General features: G+C 42.2%; 1 protein-coding gene across 3 annotated transcripts; it reads left to right on the plus strand.

Moving 5' to 3' along the window:
* The first annotated feature begins 5,650 nt into the window (after window positions 1–5,650).
* On the plus strand, window positions 5,651–19,235 carry LOC135264898 (ras association domain-containing protein 2-like). 3 transcript variants are annotated; one of them, XM_064353901.1, is made up of 10 exons: window positions 5,651–5,934; window positions 9,940–10,022; window positions 10,576–10,651; window positions 11,155–11,306; window positions 13,962–14,068; window positions 14,348–14,493; window positions 14,875–15,028; window positions 15,611–15,732; window positions 16,116–16,213; window positions 16,877–19,235. In XM_064353901.1, the coding sequence occupies exons 2-10, from the start codon at window positions 9,970–9,972 to the stop codon at window positions 16,944–16,946; spliced, it is 978 nt and encodes a 325-aa protein (XP_064209971.1). In that variant the 5' UTR covers window positions 5,651–5,934; window positions 9,940–9,969; the 3' UTR covers window positions 16,947–19,235. The 3 variants fall into 3 exon arrangements, with proteins under 3 accessions (XP_064209971.1, XP_064209972.1, XP_064209970.1); XM_064353902.1 differs by lacking the exon at window positions 5,651–5,934 and adding an exon at window positions 8,885–9,204 and having other exon boundaries at window positions 14,351–14,493; XM_064353900.1 differs by lacking the exon at window positions 5,651–5,934 and adding an exon at window positions 8,887–9,204.
* The last annotated feature ends 127 nt before the right edge of the window (window positions 19,236–19,362 follow it).

Consider the following 19,362-nt stretch of genomic DNA (forward strand, 5'->3'; position numbering starts at 1 on the left):
TTAACACCACGTTACTTAATGTAACAGACGGCTGAAAGACTGTTGACCTTTTTCACAGCTTTAAAAACAAACAGGAAATAGAAACACGAGGGGGGGAAAAAACTGGAACTATCCCTGCAGCCTTCGAGCCGTGAGATGGAGGTGCAGTACTGTCTGCCGCTCTTGCTTTTCAGAGACGGACGACAGATGGGCACCCAGGATTAGACGGAAACGTTTTTGATAGATTCTAGGGAGAATTTTCAAAGCAGAATTAAACGGCAAACGGTCAGATGTCCTTTATTTGCCAGCAAACCTGCGCCGATTGTCTTTAGGGGGTGGTGGGTAGGGGGGAAGGGGAGGGGTGGGAAGCATCGGAGAGCACGAATACGTAAACTACAAAACGAGCCTTCGCCCACTGATGCGCACGCGCACACGCGTAGGCGGTGGCACACACTAGATGCATGTAAACGGGCGAGGTCGCGCTAATGCAAGTAGCTTGTTTATTTTTGTGTAGTAACGCAAGGCGATCGCGATATTTGTTTTGCACTACTGCTGGCACTAATGGATGCAGAGAATGTCGAGCTTTACTACGTGTCGGGACACGTGCAGCAATTCCCCACCGCTTTTAAGTGTAAATGACAGCTCGGGGGCGGAGCAAACCTCGTTGGCTTAAAGATCGGTGGACGGTCAGTGCCCAGTGTTGACGCTGATGCGCTGGACAGGTCAAACCCCAGGCCTTAAAACTGAGCGTTAATTGGAACATCAATAGCTAAAGCCTCTTTCATTTACGCTAACCTACCTGACTGATTATACTGGAATGACAGTGTCAGCTGTGCCAGTAAGAAGCGGTGGGCTTTTCATTGGCGCTGGATGCACTTGGTCAGTAATTTGCGATGGCAGCATGATTCAGCCGAAATCACAGTTTATACAATTTTAGCATCCTCGTGATTTCTCAGTGTGTATAATTTGTAATTGGTGATCATTTTCTTGAAAGTACGCATTAAAGGTTACGCGAGGAACATTAGCGGATCGATACTGATGGCGGAATTATGAACGACAATCAGGAAGATAGGCTGCACGTCAGTGCGCAGTTTGCTAAAGATGGAGTACAAATGCAGTGTATTTGAAGAAATAACTCTATTGTAGACTTTATAATACTTTGAAAACTTTTGCACTCAGGCAGTTAGAGAGGAAACAAATTGATCTGTCTTTACAGTGCCCTACACGACGGTTTCTCCTTTATATAGGTGCCCGTTTTACACTGCTTTTCACTGAAGATGCGAATTTTTGTACTACCAAGACACAACAACACAAAATGCTTTATTGGGGGGCGGGAATGGGGGGCATTCTGCCTATACAGGTTAGAAGAAAAGGGGTTTTTATTTCTACTTGACTGTCAGACTTTATAATTCCACCTAGTGTACTGTATCTGTTGAATACTATTACAGTCATTTCCGTTGTTCATGTAATTGTTAATGACCTCATACTCGGGTTCTCCATTGATTGTAACCCTTCCCACAAAGTCTGTTTACTTCTCTATGCTCGATTCTGAAGACTCTCCAAAACTGTCCTCTAGATTTGTAATCGGTAGATAATGTTTTCGATACAGTTGCATTCACATAGCAATCACAGTTAAAACACAAGCAATGATATGCTGGTTGGCCCTGTTATTGTAAAAACTGGTGTTAATGATGACAGATGGCCAATGTTAACATCAGGCTTAACATGTAGATAGAGCACACGTTAGGTATAGGTTGAGGCCACTCCCATATCATGTTTCCATGGCTGCTGTGGTCTCAGTCCCAGAGGAGACGTTGGGGAGGAGACGTCGTTTGAGTCTCAGACACGCACCTTGCATTTTCCCTTCTGTTCAGATCTATACTGGATTCACGGTTGGGTTTCGAGCTGCCAGACTTAACTGTGAGACGATTGAGGCGGTTTCATGCCGTAGACCCTCACTGGTCCTGGTCCTGAGCCTGGCCTCTGAAGTCAGTGACAAGGGAGCCTCTGTCTGTACAGTGCCGCAGGCTATACCACTGTATGTAGGCTGGTGCTGTTTACACGCTCCCCCTGATTACATACTCTTACACTTCAATTTGGACTCAGTCTTGTAAACAGTGAACTGTAAAGGAGCCCTTGTTTGACTGTTAAACCTCAAAAATAAAGAAGAAACAAAATCCCAAATTGAAAGTTATGGGACTTGAGCTGTGGTAGAAGTCACTAGTTGAACAGACCGAAAGATGACTGCTGAATTCGATAAAAAGTATATGGTTAACATCTCTGATATGATTATTACCCTTGTTTATTTATTTATAGATTGCAAGAGTTGTGTACAGACTAATGAATCTTACTGGTGTCTTATGGAACCTCTTCAGAAACATTTATTTTAATAATATTTATAGAAGCATTTGTTTGGCCAGTTGCTGCCGAAATGTAGAAGTAGTCACTTTAAAGCTTATTAGTAGTTGTGAATACTAAATTAGCTTGAGCAGGGAAAAAGCCATTCATAAAAATAAAAGCGCCAATTGCTGCTTTTTGGTGATTCCATATATTTTGTCATAGCTGTTCATTCATCCATCTATTCATAGCTATTTAGCTATTTTGCCCTTTTGAATTTCAGAATTCAAGGCATGTGAATGTTTTATTGCCTATAAAGTGACTGGGCCAAAGGAGACATACGGAGATGTAATGAGAAATTTTAATACGATATCATTGTAATTAACCATTGTTGTATTTGTTGGTAGAATGGGATTTAAGGGGTAGGAGAGTCGAGGTCTAAAGTCTCCAGAACAGTAGTGTGTTTGGACTTACTCGGCCATGCTTGACCAGTGAAGGAGAGGACTTAACCAAATGTTTGGATGGAAAATGGTTCCTGCTGATGTGTTGTTTACATGGGGAGAAGAATGTAATATGTTTGCTTGTTTCTAAGGCATTGTCTGTCTTGTCACCCCAAGGGTAGGAACTGGAAATGCAACGGTACAAAGATATCTAAGGGTGCTTACAGTTCGAGGTGGGGAGAGCTGTGAAATGCCTTTAGATTAAACACACACACACACACACACACACACATGCACCTGCAAAATATTTGATGCAAAATTATGATCCAGTATTAATATACATATTTTGTCCAACTCCCCTACTTTCCAAATGCGTTCATGCATTGCAGACAATGTCTATGTTTCATGCACCTTTTTTCCTTTCTTCAAATCAGGACGTTAATATTGTTGTATGCAAGACAAACATTGGGTGCTTCATTAAACGCCCTACCACAGTTTCTCATGACTAAGACTGATAGGGACCCTGTCACTTACAGAGTCAGGCACTTTAAGTGGTTTAAGATGTCGTAGTATTCCAAAGTGCTTGGTGGCTTGTTGCTTTATTGTTAATGCAGTACTTATGACATTATATTGAACTCAACGCCAAACTATGGACCTAAAGTTGCTTAAAGAGGCACGAAGGACTGTTCAGCAAACATTGATCATCGGTTTTCAATGTGATTACTCAGAATGCATTTACAATTGGCACTTGAAATTGATTGTAATTTTTTCAGGAATAAAGTACTTGAAAATAAACCACAGTGGAAGTGTTTAACTGGATGTGCCAAGTGAACACTAAATTTGTGGCCCTCACAAAGCCAATTTAGAAAGTGCTTCGTCCTTCCAAACACTATGCACACTTTGCATTAAGTACATATTTTCATAGAGCAACCCTAGGTATTCAAGCTACTGTTCGAAGATTGCTGGTAGAACTGGTAACTGGTAGAATTCCAAACATATTTGGAGTAGGGAAAACACTGGGATAGTTTCCTGTATCTGGAATCTATGGAGGCTGGGATTCAATCAACATTTGTCTTTAACTTTAACAATTAAGAGAGAAAAAAATTACTATTGTCAGTTTGGCAAACTCAGCAGTCATTAAAACTCTTTAGAAAAACTGAATCAGTGAAGAAAAAGTCTAAGTGTTCGCATTTAATTATAAATCAAAGTTAAGGACAAATATTGATTGAATACAGGCCTGGGTCTATGTTCATATGGTAGCCATATTGTAGGTGTAGTTCTGTATTTTGGGCTCTGATCGGGACAGTGCCTAAGAGTGTGGCTGCAGGGAGTGTGACAAACAAATCCCTTTCAGTTATTTTGAAGGGGCAGATATTTGAAGAATATAATTTCTCTTTCATATCACAAGTTTTTGATTTATTTCATGTTTCTTGTTTTTTTTGTACCATTCTTATGTTTTTAGACAAAGAAATGTTTGTAAAAAAAAGAAATCGTTCATTTATTCTTTGTCATCATGCTGCAAAGCGCACCATTTTGTTACATTTTTATTTAAGAGGAAAGAAAATACTTTTTTTTTTTCTTTTTGAAATCCGTAGTTTGGTGGAATACCTTTGTTAGCTAGAATTTTTCATATTGTATTTTTCTAACATGGCTTCCTATTTCATGTTAATAATAGTACAAACTAAAAAAGATACTTTAAAACAAATGGAAATGTATCTATATGATAAATAAAACATATATGTATGTACTGTATGTATGTATTTAAACATATGTACATAGGCGTACATAAATGTGTATAACTGAGTACAGTGTGCTATAAATTCCTGGACCAGACATTGTGTATACTAATGGTAGCAACAAATGTTTTATTCCTTGTTCTTAAAACTATTTAATAAAATATGTTATAGCGTGAACAGTGTAGCCTCTTTTTTAAAATACAGCCATTACAATCTGCTGTTAATTATGGCTGTGATCTTTAATGTTTTTGCCAGATCCATTCCTCCTCTTCCTCCTTTGCAGTTCTTTGTTGCAGTTTTATTTTTCTCTCACTCCTCAATTACATAAGAGCTATATTTCTCTTTCTCTTACATAAGAGAGAATTATTGCTGCTGCCTGTTATCACAGTTCTGTTTCACTACTGGATTATTTTTGAAGGTATGGTACCATAACAACCCCCCCCCCCCAAACACACACACACACATGCACCCACACACACTCACGGACACACACACACACACACACACACACTCTTCATACAGTGTGTGACTGCATGTTGAAGGGATTATTCCGCTTACCGTTGTGTCTAGCCACACTCTCTACCAGCCACAATTAAATGACATAAGCATAAATCCCCTGACCCAGGAGAGAGAAAGGGAACTGCAGAGAACAGATGTGGCTGGGGAAAATAATTGGATTACAGAGTGTGGTGAAGGAAAATAATGTATGGCCTAATATACACTTCCAGTAAAGAATTGGACACAAGCAAAAGACAGTCACATAAAAAAGAGGGACAGAGAAGGTGCATTACTTTCATTTCAAATTCAACGTAACCACAATGCTGTGTTGGAATATCACAGGCTACAGTTCCACAGACTCACTTTTATAGCACTGAACTACTAATAGATACTGTAGGCATACAATATAACACAAAGAAGAAACTTGATTAACTAATAAATATATTAATAATCTAATAATATAACTAGTCATATTCTTCTGCAATAATTAAATCATTTTCTTAATTTTTTAAGGTAGGCGGAGAGGACTGTGTAATTTCACCTTCCTTAAAGGAAACAACAGCAACGCAAGCTACGTTGTACATTGTTGTGCTTTCATTGTTCATTGTTGCATTGTTTGCGGGGTTCCCCCCTTCTGTTCCGCATGCTGCCGTTGGAAGGCGGCACGAACAAAAGGGTGCCATCCGAAATGCTGATTGGCTGCTGTGGTGCCGAGGATCCCGCTACAGCAGATGGGGGACCCCTCGTTTACACGCCCCCGACGCTTTGACCGCTTCCGAAACCCGGCGAGGGCAAATCCGAGCCGAACCGAATCCAACTCAACTAGACCATTATAGCTCCGAATACTGAAACACGGAGAACAATTCTAGTTTGAAAGCGCGTCCCAACTTGTGGTTGCCTTGTGCAATTCGCTAAGGATCGCGAAGGTAAAAGAAGAGAAAAAAGTAAGTGTTGTCCTTTTAAAATATTACGAGTTAGCTAGCCTGGCTACTGATATAGCATGCTAAAACAAAACTAACGCTTGAGAGTCCTTCCTTTCCTGTCCTCAGTATACACGTGACTGTGTGTCCATCAATTGCTCCAGCTTCTGATAGCTGATTCGTTTTTCATCTAAAAGTGGATTTATTATTTAATTAATTACAAATGATACAATTATGTAGGGATACTTTATAAATGTACATCTAGGCTAGATTTCTGTGTGGTATATGCCAGCAGCACATTCAGAGGCTAGCTAACTGGAGTTGTATCCATTGGTTTATCAGGTTATATTGTTCAGCTGTGTTGCTAGAGATAAATAACTTTTCATTGGGCTTTGTACACGGAGGGGGTTAAGTAATAAAGTGCTGCAATGTCTAGCCTAACGTTCATTGCACTGTCTGGCCGTCTTACTTAACGTTTCCATTCGATATGTCTTCGAGTTCGGTTTTCCCTTAACGAAAATACAGCCACGACATGCTTGTGTGTATGACAGTATTGGATACGGAGTGGTAGGAAACTGGTTTACGAAACCCGATCTAACCAAGCCTGGACAAAAACAACCGAACAAAAAGCAAACAACAAAACCTAATGACATTCCTCTGTACAAAAAAAAAAAAGTAGTGAATAGTTAAGAACTACATTCTTCTCCGCATGTAAACAACCTCACGGCTAAGGATGACTTCTGTGAAATTATCCTCCTGTACGTGCTTTTAAAGTCTAGTGTGTGTTTGATAGATGGCTAATTTGTGGAAGAATGACTGATGTGGTCTCTGGTTGTATTGTGTAGCCTTCATGTAAGAGTTACACTGGACAGCAAAACAATAGCGAACGCATGCCATTGATAATTTTTGCATTTTATTTAGAGATGACTCATCACTCTCTTGAAATATATTCCATTAGTGAATTGAAACAGGGGTACATGGGGGTGGTGGTTGTCAGAGTTATACTCTTTTTTTTGGCACTGTGTGACTGAGTTGGCTCCCAGTCACTAAGTGCTTTGAGGGTATCCATGACAATAGCAACAATAGCCAGGCCAGTCTGTTTGTTAAAAGTGAGCAGTAGAAGGGGACGTAGGGGGAGTAACAGAATGCTATTTAGCTTTAAGGTAACGGGGTGGAAAGATGGAGAGAAAGAGGGAGCTACTAACAGGGCAGGAGAGAGAGAAACAGAGAGAGAGAGAGAGATTGCTGGTGTTTGTGCATGTGTGAGGGAGAGAGAGAAAGAGATTTTGTGTGCTTAAAAGAGGGAGAAAGGGAGAAGGAAGAGGGGTCAGAGCCAGGCTAGAGTCAGAGGGAGTCGTGGTCAGGATTCAAATGAAGGAGAGATGGTTTGAGCCAGCGTTTGAGTGACGGAAAGAAAATCAGGGAGAAACTGGACAAGCTAGTAAAAAGACGGTCTAAGAGTGGTGTGGATGGAGGTGGAAGACATGGTGAGGTCCAGAGAGTAAAAATAAACAGCAAGATGGAGGGTGGGGGTGAAGGAGAGGGTTGGCGAATCCTGGGTGAGCTCAGAGGCTGCGCGGAGTGCAGTCCCATAACCCTCTCTGATGTGGCTGTCGTAAATGAGGGAGAATGGGACTCCAGAGACAGCGGCTGGGTCTATTTCTGGGGCAGTTTCCCGTTAGCTGCCTTGCGTCTGTAATTTCAGTTGGAATGCTACAGCTTATTTATGCAAGGCTGCAAGTCTGCGGGTATGCAGCCAGCTACGTGCATATGCATGAGCTTTTTTTCCAAAAGCCCAAAACATATTGATAATACAGATGTGTGTGTGTGTGTGTGTGTGTTAAATAGTTTAACTGGGAGGCTTAGCTTGTGTGATATTGAGTCAGGAATATGCCACTGCACTGCGTGTGTGTGTGAGTGTGTTACAGTTTACCTGGGAATGCTTGACATGAATTTAAAATAGATTGGGGAATATGGGGCTACACTCTATGTTTTGTAAGTCTTTTATAACATAGCAGTTCTTTTGATTTTAATCTTGTTTACATACTGTTCTCTTCATAAATGCCTTTTGTGTGACCTTACTGTTTAAAAAATGAGCAGTTGCAAAATCCTCTTCTCCAGCTCCTAAAATCAAAATAATAAAGCTGAGGGAAGACTTTATCTCTTACTACCCTCCCCCCCCCCCCAAAATTTCTACTGGCATGGATGGCAAGCCATCCCGAACAGAAACAAATTCAGCCATTTCCACAGGCAGTAATAGTTCTAAAGTCACACATGTCAGATTGCTTGTCCCGTTGCAAATCTGCGGTCTTAAAAGTAGAGCTTGAACTGTTCATAACCAACGAGGCCATTTCAGAATCATGACACATGAAGGGCAGGGGGCAGTGAGGATTCAGAACCACAAGCCCGTCATTAAAGGGTTAATCATTTGAGCGTGTAGCTCAGCAGGGTTTGCGCATAACGGGACCTAATTCCAGTTGTGAAATATTCATTGTGCAGTATGGTGCAGTGGGCTGATTGGTTTTTAATATTTCATCATGTTGTGGGTCCTGTTTCTGGGTGTACTGAGTCGTGGGTGTAAACAGGGGATCGCTCTGACATTAGGACTGCTGTTGCCTTCAACAGAACCACTCACAAACCCCCTGTCCACTCACCCAACTGTGAGTTAGAGGTGGTTCATCAAAGTAGAGCAGTCAGGTAGTGTGACAGTGTTCTGTCTAAATATGTAGTCCACTCTCAGTGCACCACATATTAGAATGTGTGTGTGTGTGAACGGTACTCTTAAAGATGGGCAGGGTTGATGATTCCTCTGCCTGTGTGTGTGTGTGTGGGTGTGGGTGGGTGTGGTGGTCTTTAAAATTGGGGCAATATCAGTGTGGTGGATCTGTGTGGGTGGCGAGATGTTTCCTGTGCGCATGTGATTGTGTGTGTGTGTGTGTGTGTGTGTTTGCGCGTGCTTTCTCTGTATCTGTTGAGACTGCAGTTGAGCAGAGGAAGTCTACATGAATGTGAGAGAGCGGCGGCGTTTCCGGTGTGAGCTGTCGAAAGAGGAAGAGCGCTTCTGAGGGTAGCAGTTTAGCGTCCTCGCCGCTCCCTGCCCTGAACTCTGACAAACGGATCCTTCTTCTGGAGGGTCGGGCCTCGGACCGCATCTACTGAGCGCGCTCCTCGTTCGTAGTATCGCCCTTATTCCCCCGGCTGAGTCTGTGCCGCCGGTGCCGTGCCTCGTGGTGGTGGTGGTAGTCTGCATTTGCTGTGGCAGTCGGTCTGCAGCTGAGTATCGCTGTTTGAGTGGTAAGTGAAGTGGCAGAGCAGTTTCCTTATTCTCCTTCAGGGTCATGAGGCCCTTTTGGTAGTTTCTATCAGTGGTGTTTGAAACCGAACCGCCTGGCCTTTTCAGTACGATGTCTTAGCATTGGCTGGTGTGTATAGTTCAGTGGGGCTCTGTTAAGTAAGCTGTGTTAACAGGGGGGGCTGTGTGCAGTCAGAATGCCCTACACCTGTCTCTCTGTCTGCGGAGGCTTCCGGAAAGCTCCTCTCTGCGGGGTGGGGAGACAGCTGGCAGGGGCCCAGGTCAACTGCAGAATGGAACATCTGCGTGTGCGTGTGTGTATGTGAGCTTTAGCGTGTGTGTGTGTGTATGTGAGCTTTAGCATGCGTGTGTGTGTGTGTGTGTGTGCTATAGTGGCGCTGGTTAAACTGACCGTGTGTGCTTCCTGTGCGCTGTGTGTGCATGACTCGGCTGTTTGATGGCCCTTGCGCTTGGCCGAGTCCCTCTCCTCCCCCCGACGGTGATTTTTAGAAACTTTTCAGCGGACGCTCGCTGCCTTTTCAGCGGTCGGGGCCTCGAGGCCGCCTGCGGTTTTCTGGCCGCGGTCCGAGCGCATTTGCGCATTCAGGGAGTCATGAGGCATCATGGGACGCAGCTGTGAAATCAAGAGGGTATCTGTCTCCCTCGCCCGTGGCGAGGCGGCGTTGTTTAAGCCTGCGCCGGCTAATGAGCGTGTGTCTGTCAATCACCCTCCCTAGCCCCGCCCATGTTGTTCCGGCTGACCGAGGATGGATAACGGACAGGACTGTGTTCAGATCGGCGAGAACAAGTTCATCAGCAAGTAAGCCGTGACCAGAGGGCCCGCCCACTCACTGGATCAGCGGACCGGGTTAAGACCGGCGAAGTGTCACTCAGCCTCCCTTAGCTGCTGTAGACGGCTGAGTCTATCGATTTGATTAAAAGTGATGTCACAGCGCTTGCCGATAGCATGCTGTGCCTCTGTATTGTGCTGTGTTTCCGGTTGGGTGGATTATGGATAATTTATGATGAGTTCATGGGGCATTTCATGGGTTCTAAATTTGGACAAATCCAGCTCTGTTTCCCGTGGTCAGGAATGTCTGCTATGCTTTGAAAAAATGCATAAACAAATAAAACAAAGTAATTCAAACATGAATGTATTTTTTCATGATTAGTTAATTATTAATTCATTAATCTGTTTCATTTCGGCAGGCTTCATTCAGTGTACTGCTGATCTGATATACTGTATAAGCACATGCTATCACTTTATATTGAATTACCATGGAAATAGAGAACTGAAAAATAATCTGTGATTACACAATGAGAACAGCTTTGGGAATATGTGGGATATTGGTGGTTTCTCTTTGTGTGTGCAGGACTACCCTGCTGATGCACCTCAAGACTTACAATTTGTACTACGAGGGACAAAACCTTCAGCTCAGACACAGAGAGGTGAGCCAAAGCGCGCCCTTTGTTCCTAATTACAGTCATTAATTTATCTGAGCACATCCTGCCCTTTCCGTCTGCCCTCTCAGCTCTTTCTCCTTCTCTCCCTCCTTCCCTCCCTCTCCCCCTGTCATCCCCCTCGCTCTCTAATGTTCCTATTCTAATGTCATTAGAACAGTGCTGGCGGGATCAGGTGCTCTTTAATTTACCCCTAACTGTCTCTGTTCAATAATTCACCATCCCCCCCGGGGGGTAATAACTGTGTCTGCGTGCACGGGGTTTGGGTGCACGGAAGCGTGCCTGTGTGGGTGTGACCTCTGCAGTTTGACAAATGTGACACTCTGTGTGTGTGTGTTTGCCTTTTTTTGTGTTTCTGTGTTGAACTATTGTACTGGCCCACCTTATCCTTATGTCTTGAGTGAATAGTTAATAATAGTAGCTCCTAAATTATTTTGTAGCTGTGTGACGGTGGCGTCTTTCAAGGGGCGTTTTTTGTCTTGTTAATACAGGAGGAAGAGGAGTTGATTGTTGAAGGGTTGCTCAACATCTCCTGGGGTTTGAAGCGGCCAATCCGCTTGCAGATGCAGGATGACAATGAGCGAATCAAACCCCCGCCTTCTTCCACATCTTGGCATTCAGGCTGCAACTTGGGCACCCAAAGGTCAGAAGTCGCGCTATACACAGGATTTAGTTACACAGAGACATAGGTTAGCCTCATAAAGCCACAGAAGAAATTTGAGACTTCAGACATGTTCAGAATGATCTAGTTACCAAAGTGCTCATTTGTGGTGTAGTATCTTCTGTAGGATGAGTTGATTTGTGTAGGGCCATCAGGAAAGGCAAAAGCAAAACCTATGATGGAAAAGCCCGCTGTTTCTGGAAAAATCTTAGTGAATGTCATCAATAGTGACGTACATAACTTCTTGCTCATTAGGAAATGCACCATGAGTGGTTTTGCAACTTGGCCATGTCCTCTGGGACTGTGACACAAAGTCTTATGAAATAGTGCGATGTCGTTGAGAGCTTACTGCATAATGTACTTGTTATGCCAAACAGATGCAAGGACTGATGGAATGGAAGTATCACTGTTAGTATCACTGAAGGAATATATTGTTAGTAAACTTATGACAACAATCAGTCAGTTTTCATGGTAATAAATAACACAGTAGTAGTAACCACACTATTGTAAGTGCTATTTCTGAAATAATTAGCAATGGTGTAAAAAGACGACAGTGACCCATAGTGTACATACACTTTGTTCAATTAACAAAAATGAACTCCCTAAATATACAAAATCACACACTATAGAAGTGATGGTTCATGAGCTAGAAATAGAACAGGCTGATCTATTGCTAGCTCATGAGCCAAATCTTACCTTTAAGACGAATCTCCAAGCTCCCCTCCCCCCTTGATAAACAAGTGGACCAATTATCTGAATCGGTTGTGCTCACTGGCAGGTAATTACCTTTCTCTTAATTGTGTCTGATATTATAGGATTCCATTCCTCTTCTCCCAGTCACGTTAGATCAGTTCAATGATAAATTGATGGGACTAAAATGTTCAATTTTGTCTAAATCAATGTAACTATCTCAAGGACAAGACTATACATTTGAAGGGGTAGCCATTGCGTATTGCGCAAGCTTTGAGTTTGAAATACAACAAAGGTTAGAGAAAAGTCTCCGTTTGGAAAATCCGAGTCTTTAAATTGCAGGGTGTGTAAATCAGAGTGGATCAGTATGCTCTGGTTATGAGCTTGAAGAACAAAAGAGTAAATCTTTCCACAAGAACACGTTTTCTGGGTGTGGGCAACGCAGTGCAGTTGGGTGAGGTAAAGGAAAAGACTATCACCACAAGAAGGAGGGGAATGTGGTGCTTTCTAGTGCAGCTTATTCAAATAATTCATCATCGTCAATCACACAAAACAGCCTAAAGCAGACGAGTAATGGTCAGTTTAAATACTACATTTCTACCTTTTTTCAGCTGATAAACTAGTTGTGTTCTAACACGTTTTACTGTGAATATAGCAGATTTGCACAAACAGAGAAAGACATGCTGGAGTATATTCCTACTTGTTTTATGTTTTAACAAATAACCTGTGTATTGCTTAAAATGCAGTGTGTACACTACTCAGAGAAAAACTGGTAATTTATTTCAATTTTTTTCTTCAAATATAGGATTATGGTGGAATTCCTGGTAGCTTAGTGTTGGTAAATGTATTATTAAGGCCATTTATTTTGAGTGACCAGGTTTTGCCGTCTGTAATTGAGATTAAATCTTCTTTGTGTCTCTGTGGCTTCCCTAGTTGAAACCAAAACAGGGTAATTGGCTGTGATTAAATGGTGATGTATTTGATAAAGAGGGGCCAATCATCAGTCGCTGCTCTCCGACAAAATGACCACCTTTAACTGGCATGATTAGACTACAGAACTCAGAAAAGGGAAGAAAAAAACATTTTCTGGAACACATATGGGCAGGATTTACTGTGAGTGTATTCATGATTCATTTTTCACAAGCTGCAAGTCCTCTTCACATAATGTTAGTCTGTGGCTGAAGTGTGTTAAGCAAAGGAATAATGTGCTGTGCTTTTTTAACTGCCTGGGACATTCCTTGGGAACCTTTGTTTGTCTTTTCTCTTAATACCATGTACATTTTTGAGGATGTTCCAATCCAGTGAGAAATATTAAATATATGGCAGGAAAGCATTGATGTTATTATGAAGTGTATAAATCAGCTGTATTTTCCACTCCAGTTTCCATTTGTTTCTTCATGGGCTTATGTTTAAAATTACTTCACCAGTTTATTAATATTTTAGATTTATTAATTCCGTCAGTGCCAGTGGAAATTTTTGATTAAATATTATGATTCATTCATTATATTTATGTTATTTCATAGTGTGTCTGTTAATATTTATTTAAATGCCACAAATCACTAGCTGACAAAACATAATCCACTGCTGGTAATCACTGATTTCAGTCTTTTGAATGCAAAGTAAAGCTGATAAATGAGTGTCCAAAGTCATGGGCACTGCTCACACCATGAATCATAAAACAGTGTTATTAGTATTCAAGTGCGTAATTGGGATGATTTACTTACCACAAGGGGATGGCTGTCATTACTGCATAACAAGTACCCCCTTGAGTGATATTTTATATAGGCTGGTTGCTGAAGAAATGAGGCCAAAATTATGATGTCTTTACCTGAGGAGTATATTAGTTTTTTTCCCCTGTGTTAACAATGCACTCTTAATATAAATGTTCAAAAGCTGTGAACAAATAAAATAGCTTTAAAATGAAAGATTCCTTCTTCTTTTCTCCAGTATGGAGACTCAGCCAGTCCCGAGCACTCAGCCAGTCCCGCCTACCATTGAAGTGACAGAGTCCGAGGACCTACCAGAACAATGCTCTGAGAAGGAAGCGGAAATGGGTGAGAGATGAAGTTGAAAGCCTTTTAAATAGCATTGGTTGGTTCTCCCGTTTGTTACTTTTTTTTATCTGGAATCTTCTTTTACACAACTTGACATTTATATTTTTAGGCAAGTAGCATACTCTGGATTTAACACAGCTCACATCCTTAACATGCAGTGCATTTATACTGCTGGATATTTACTGAAGCAGCTCAGGTTATGCATCTTATGTTATCTCTCTGTCACTCTCTCCCCCCTCCCCACCTCCTTCTTTTTCTCTCTCTCTCTCTGTCTCTCAGGAGAGGAGTATGAGGGCTCTTCTCAGATCCTGAGGACCAAGAGCGACGCTGGCGTTTTGAGAAGAGGCGCCCGGCGGTCGGCGAGCGATCAGCGCAAAATCAGGCGTCACAGATTCTCCATCAACGGCCACTTCTACAACCACAAGGTGTGCCGTAGCCACGCCCACCCACCCACTGCCTTACATTTCAAAAACACTCTTTATGTGAAAGTATGTTGTCAATGTAAGTTGTGGAGAATAGATTTTTTTGCATATAACTAAAATTATTACATTTTTGTCATTGCTTATTTACTAATGTGTCACATTTCTGTCATTGCCTACTAGTATATTACCGAGGTTAAATATTTGGCATTGCTTTCTAGAGTAATGTAGGGGATATAATGAGTAAATTGACTAATCCAACCAAATGACTGAGTAACATGTAATTATTAGTGATATAATAGCTGGCATATTTAGCTTGAGTAAAAGACCTTGAGAAAGTGACGTTGGATCTTGTAGTTTTTAACCCTGCGCGTGTGTCCCTCACAGACGGCAGTCTTCACCCCGGCGTACGGCTCCGTCACTAACGTTCGCATCAACAGCTGCATGACCACGCCTCAGGTCCTGCGCGTGCTGCTCAACAAGTTCAAGATCGAGAACAGCCCGGATGACTTCGCGCTCTACCTGGTGCACACCAGTGGGGGTGAGTGTGCCCGCTGCTGCGTGTAGTCATAGCTCTGTGCTCATTGCGTGTGTGTGTAACAGTATCATGTGTATCAGTATCAGTATGTAACAATATATTGCAATTCATGTCTGAATGACAGTAATTATGCACATTTAGTGCCATTTGCTGTGTACAACAGAATCTGTGTATGTTTGTATGTTTATTATATGGTATGTGTATGGTGTGTGTGTGTGTGTCTATGGTATGTGTATGGTGCGTGTGTGTTTGTGTGTCTGTGTGTGTGGATGGTATGTGTATGGTGTGCGTGTGTGTGTGTATGGTATGTGTATGGTGCATGTGCACGTGTGTGTATGGTATGTGTATGGTGCGTGTGTGTGTATGTGTGGGCGTGTGTGTGTGTGTGTGTGTGTGTGTGTGTGTGTGTGTGCGTGGGCGTGTGTGTGTGTGTGTGTGTGTGTGTGTATGTGTGTGTGTGTGTGTGGTGTGTGTGCGTGGGTGTGTGTGTGTGTGTGTGTGTGTGTGTGTGTGCGCGCGCGTGTGTGTGTGTGTGTGTATGTATGTGTGTGTGTGTGTATGTGTGGGTGTGTGTGTGTTTTACAGAGCGTGTCCAGCTGAAGCGATCTGATCACCCCCTGGTGCTGCGGGTGCTGCAGGGTCCGTGTGAGCAGGTCAGCAGGATCTTCCTCATGGAGCAGGATCTGGCGGAGGAGGTCACCTACGATGTAAGTCCCGCCTCTTTTCCCGCCTCCTTGACAAAGTCATTCACCAATCACCACACGAAAAAGCATTGCACCAGTCTTCCAGGAAACTGAGTCACCACTGCCATGGCATTGTGAGTCATAGCCCTCATTCATCTTAGCTCCGTATATCAAGGAGATCTTTGGCCCTCCTTTCTTCCTGCTTCCTTCATGGGCTGGGTACAGGCATGCAGATCAAAATCAGCCAAGTGGTTGTGCGTGTGTGGTTTCCCAGTGTGGGTTTTCTAAAGAAACATAACATGAACAGAGCGACTGGGCAGTGTTCCAGAGTGTAATGATCCTGACTGCTTTCCACATTTCCTGTAAATGAGCCGTTTCAATTTGACAATTCTGATTCCCTCCACCAGGTGGCACAGTATATAAAGTTTGAGATGCCCGTGCTTCAGAGTTTCATCACAAAACTCAAGGAAGAGGAGGACAGGGAGGTCCAAAAACTCAGGACCAGGTACAGCCAACCAACATTATAATCATTTATCCTATGCTATTTGGATATGTGTATAAATGTGCTCCTGACAGGTAATACCTTGTTTCAGACATTATGTAACAAATTTCATGCCACATCCTGAGCTTCAATAATACAGACTGGGGGACCTTTTTGGATAAGGTCCGGTGTGGGTGCAGGTTTTTGTTTTAAATTAGCCAATCATGGTCTTCAATCAACAAGTAGAATCAGGCACCTTTGTGCTGGGCTAAAACAACCTGCATCCATATCGGACATCTTTTTCGGATAAGATTGGACACCCCTGGTCTAGACTCTCATTGCAGTTATAGCAAAGACAGTGTGTTTCTGCAGTCCCATCTCTTAGCCAATAGTTCAGCCTTCTCACAAAAACATGGTGACACAGCCTCCTTTACCATTAAATTGATTTAGGAATAATAAAATAATATCTCGTTTCAGGGCCCCTGAGGGCCCTAATGAGTTACTAGTCTACTAAAGAAGCTGTAGTACCATTGGTCTCAAGCAGACATAAATTTGGGTATCAGTTGGGCAGCTGGGCACCTTTTTTGCATTGTCCTGCTTTATGTGTAATTTCTCAGTGAGGTTGAGTGAGGTTGTTCTGAAATAAATCATATTCTCTGGTCCCCTCTCCCCCTTCTTTTCTCTCAGGTACACCTCTCTCCGTTGTTTGATTCAGAGGAAGCTACAGCGTCTTCCAGAGGGGCCTACTTGTATGTGACTCCACCCTCAGACCCCCAACGGACGCCCAGACCCCCTCTGCACTTCTTCCTACATCACTTCCTGCCATCACAATAACCTTCCCCTTCTCCGTCCAGTAGAAGACTGGTAATACCATTCCTTCCCCCTCCACCCCCCTGACCCTTCCTAACATTTCGTGAGAGGACCTACTGTAGCATTTCCTCAAAGAGCAATAATAATGATAGAGAGATCATTTGCAGACCTAACGGTTGCAAACGTATCTCTTATGGCACTTTTCCTGTGGACATACATGGTAACATGAGTCAAACCAGCCAAAACAAACTCATATGCAAATAAAACAAAGCACATTCCACAAAATGAACTTTCCAATCTAGTTTTGACTAATTGGTTGGTTTAAGAATTATAAGTGAAGAATTATATTTTTGACCCAACTCTTGACCCTTATCTTGGAAAACAGACCACTAGATTTTTTTTTCTGCTGCCATTCTGCCAATCCTGACAAGCCCCGCCCTTCTAAGAACTGCTTTGGAAACAGAAATAAGAACTGAAATCTGTCCCTGGGAATGTGGGAGATTGTGATGTCACAAATGAGAACATCCAGCATTCTCATCCCCTACTCTGAACATTGTAACGCTTGTCTTTTGAGGGGAAGCAGTGTGTTCCTGTCTAATTCTTGGTTTTAAGAACTGCCTGCTGTTTCTGAGTCCCATGTCATGTTCCTCTGGCTGAAGGTGTCAGGACGTCAAAAAGTGGAATCTGTCCATTTATGGCCCTTCCTAATTTGTAAATTGAATTTTTTTGGGAATTAGCAGTGGTGATTTATCTCTTCTGTGCCCCACAGCTAACTGCCACCACCAGTTATAAATGAAAAATAAAAAAAACATTAAGTTCTTTTCTTTTTTATTAGAAATGCCCTTTTTGCTTTTCACGTGACACAGTCCCCTAGATTCTACAAACACTTGGCTAACTAGCTATCTGTTAAATCTAATGTTGCTTTAACTACAGTGCAGTGCATTTAGTTGAAAATTGGGTGCAGAGTTATAGACGTGTAGGTAACTGCTGGATTGTTTACTGGAATTTAGGACATGCTCTTATCAATGATTTACAATGCAAACACCAGTGTTTTGACATTCTTGACATTGGTCAGTTAACCAACAAATGTAAATAATATTGGTAACGATAAATGTACACAGGATGGATTGGCGGCCTGTCCAGGGTGTATTCACAGGGCCTCTCGCCCAATGCACGCTGGGATAGGCTCCAGCGCCCCCTGTGACCCTGTCCAGGATAAGCGGGTATAGATAATGGATGGATGGAAATGTACATAGGTACACTGACACTCTTGGCAGAGCTAAGAAGTGAAATAACTAGGTATCAGACTTCTTCCCACAAACAACTCAGTAAACTATTTGGTCAGTTGAGAGATTAAAGTATGAATGAGAATTTCAATTATTTTGGAAGGGAATGGTTTCATTTTTTTTACTGTAGTTTCTTTTAATATTGAATTTATCAAGAGAATGTTTTTGATTTTTTTTTTTAAATACTTGATTAATTGAATCTTTATGTGAATAGGTTGTATTAAAACTTCCACCACTGGTACACAGAAATGGATGACTTTGACAGGGAAGCCTAAATGTTATCTGTGCTGAATTCTGCGAACTTTTTATGTTTGTGTTTCTGCTGAATTTGAAGCCTGATTTATTGGAATTTCACGAAGCTCTACCTTGTGAAGCACAGCAGCAGCAGCTGCGGGTTTTTGAAAAATCTGTAGGACAAATAAAGATTCTCTTTAAAGGAGGGATATTGCAGAGGATTGTGAAGAGAGTTGGCTACAACACATTGTTTTGTTCTTTTTTAAGGTTGCATGAGAGTGTACAGTCAGACATGTATCTGCTTGTCTTTGTGTATACCTGGCAATGTCAGAGAATGTGTGCGTGTGTGTCTGTGTGTGTGTTCATGCTATCTGACTGCAAATGTCAAGTTTATAAGTTTTGTTTTATGACAGAGAATATGTATCACGGACCATCTGTACATCTATATGTACTTCTGGTGAAGCAACACGATTTCCAGATGTGCGTGTGTGTGCGCGTGCACGCGTGTGTATGTGTGTGTGTGTGTCTGATTGTATTTTTGCTATTTGTATTACAATAGGTTGCTTTACATTGTGACTGGTTTAATGTTTCCTGTGAGAGGACCCCTTGCATTTGCTGTAGGAAAGGGCACATGTGACAGCTCTCGTAAAAGGGAAATGTTCTTGACTTTTTATGATGATTATCATTATTCAATAAAGACTTTTGTTTAAAATGTAGCTGGCAGACAATATCTATCGGTGGGAGAGTTTTATTAAGGGTGCCATTTTCTCATGAAGTAATTTTCACTCCTTGGTTTTCACTGTAGTTTGGAACATTCAGACCTTTTGCAGAAATCCTATGCAG

The sequence above is a fragment of the Anguilla rostrata genome, chromosome 10, assembly GCF_018555375.3.
Source record: "Anguilla rostrata isolate EN2019 chromosome 10, ASM1855537v3, whole genome shotgun sequence".
In the NCBI taxonomy this organism is placed as follows: Eukaryota; Metazoa; Chordata; class Actinopteri; order Anguilliformes; family Anguillidae; genus Anguilla; species Anguilla rostrata.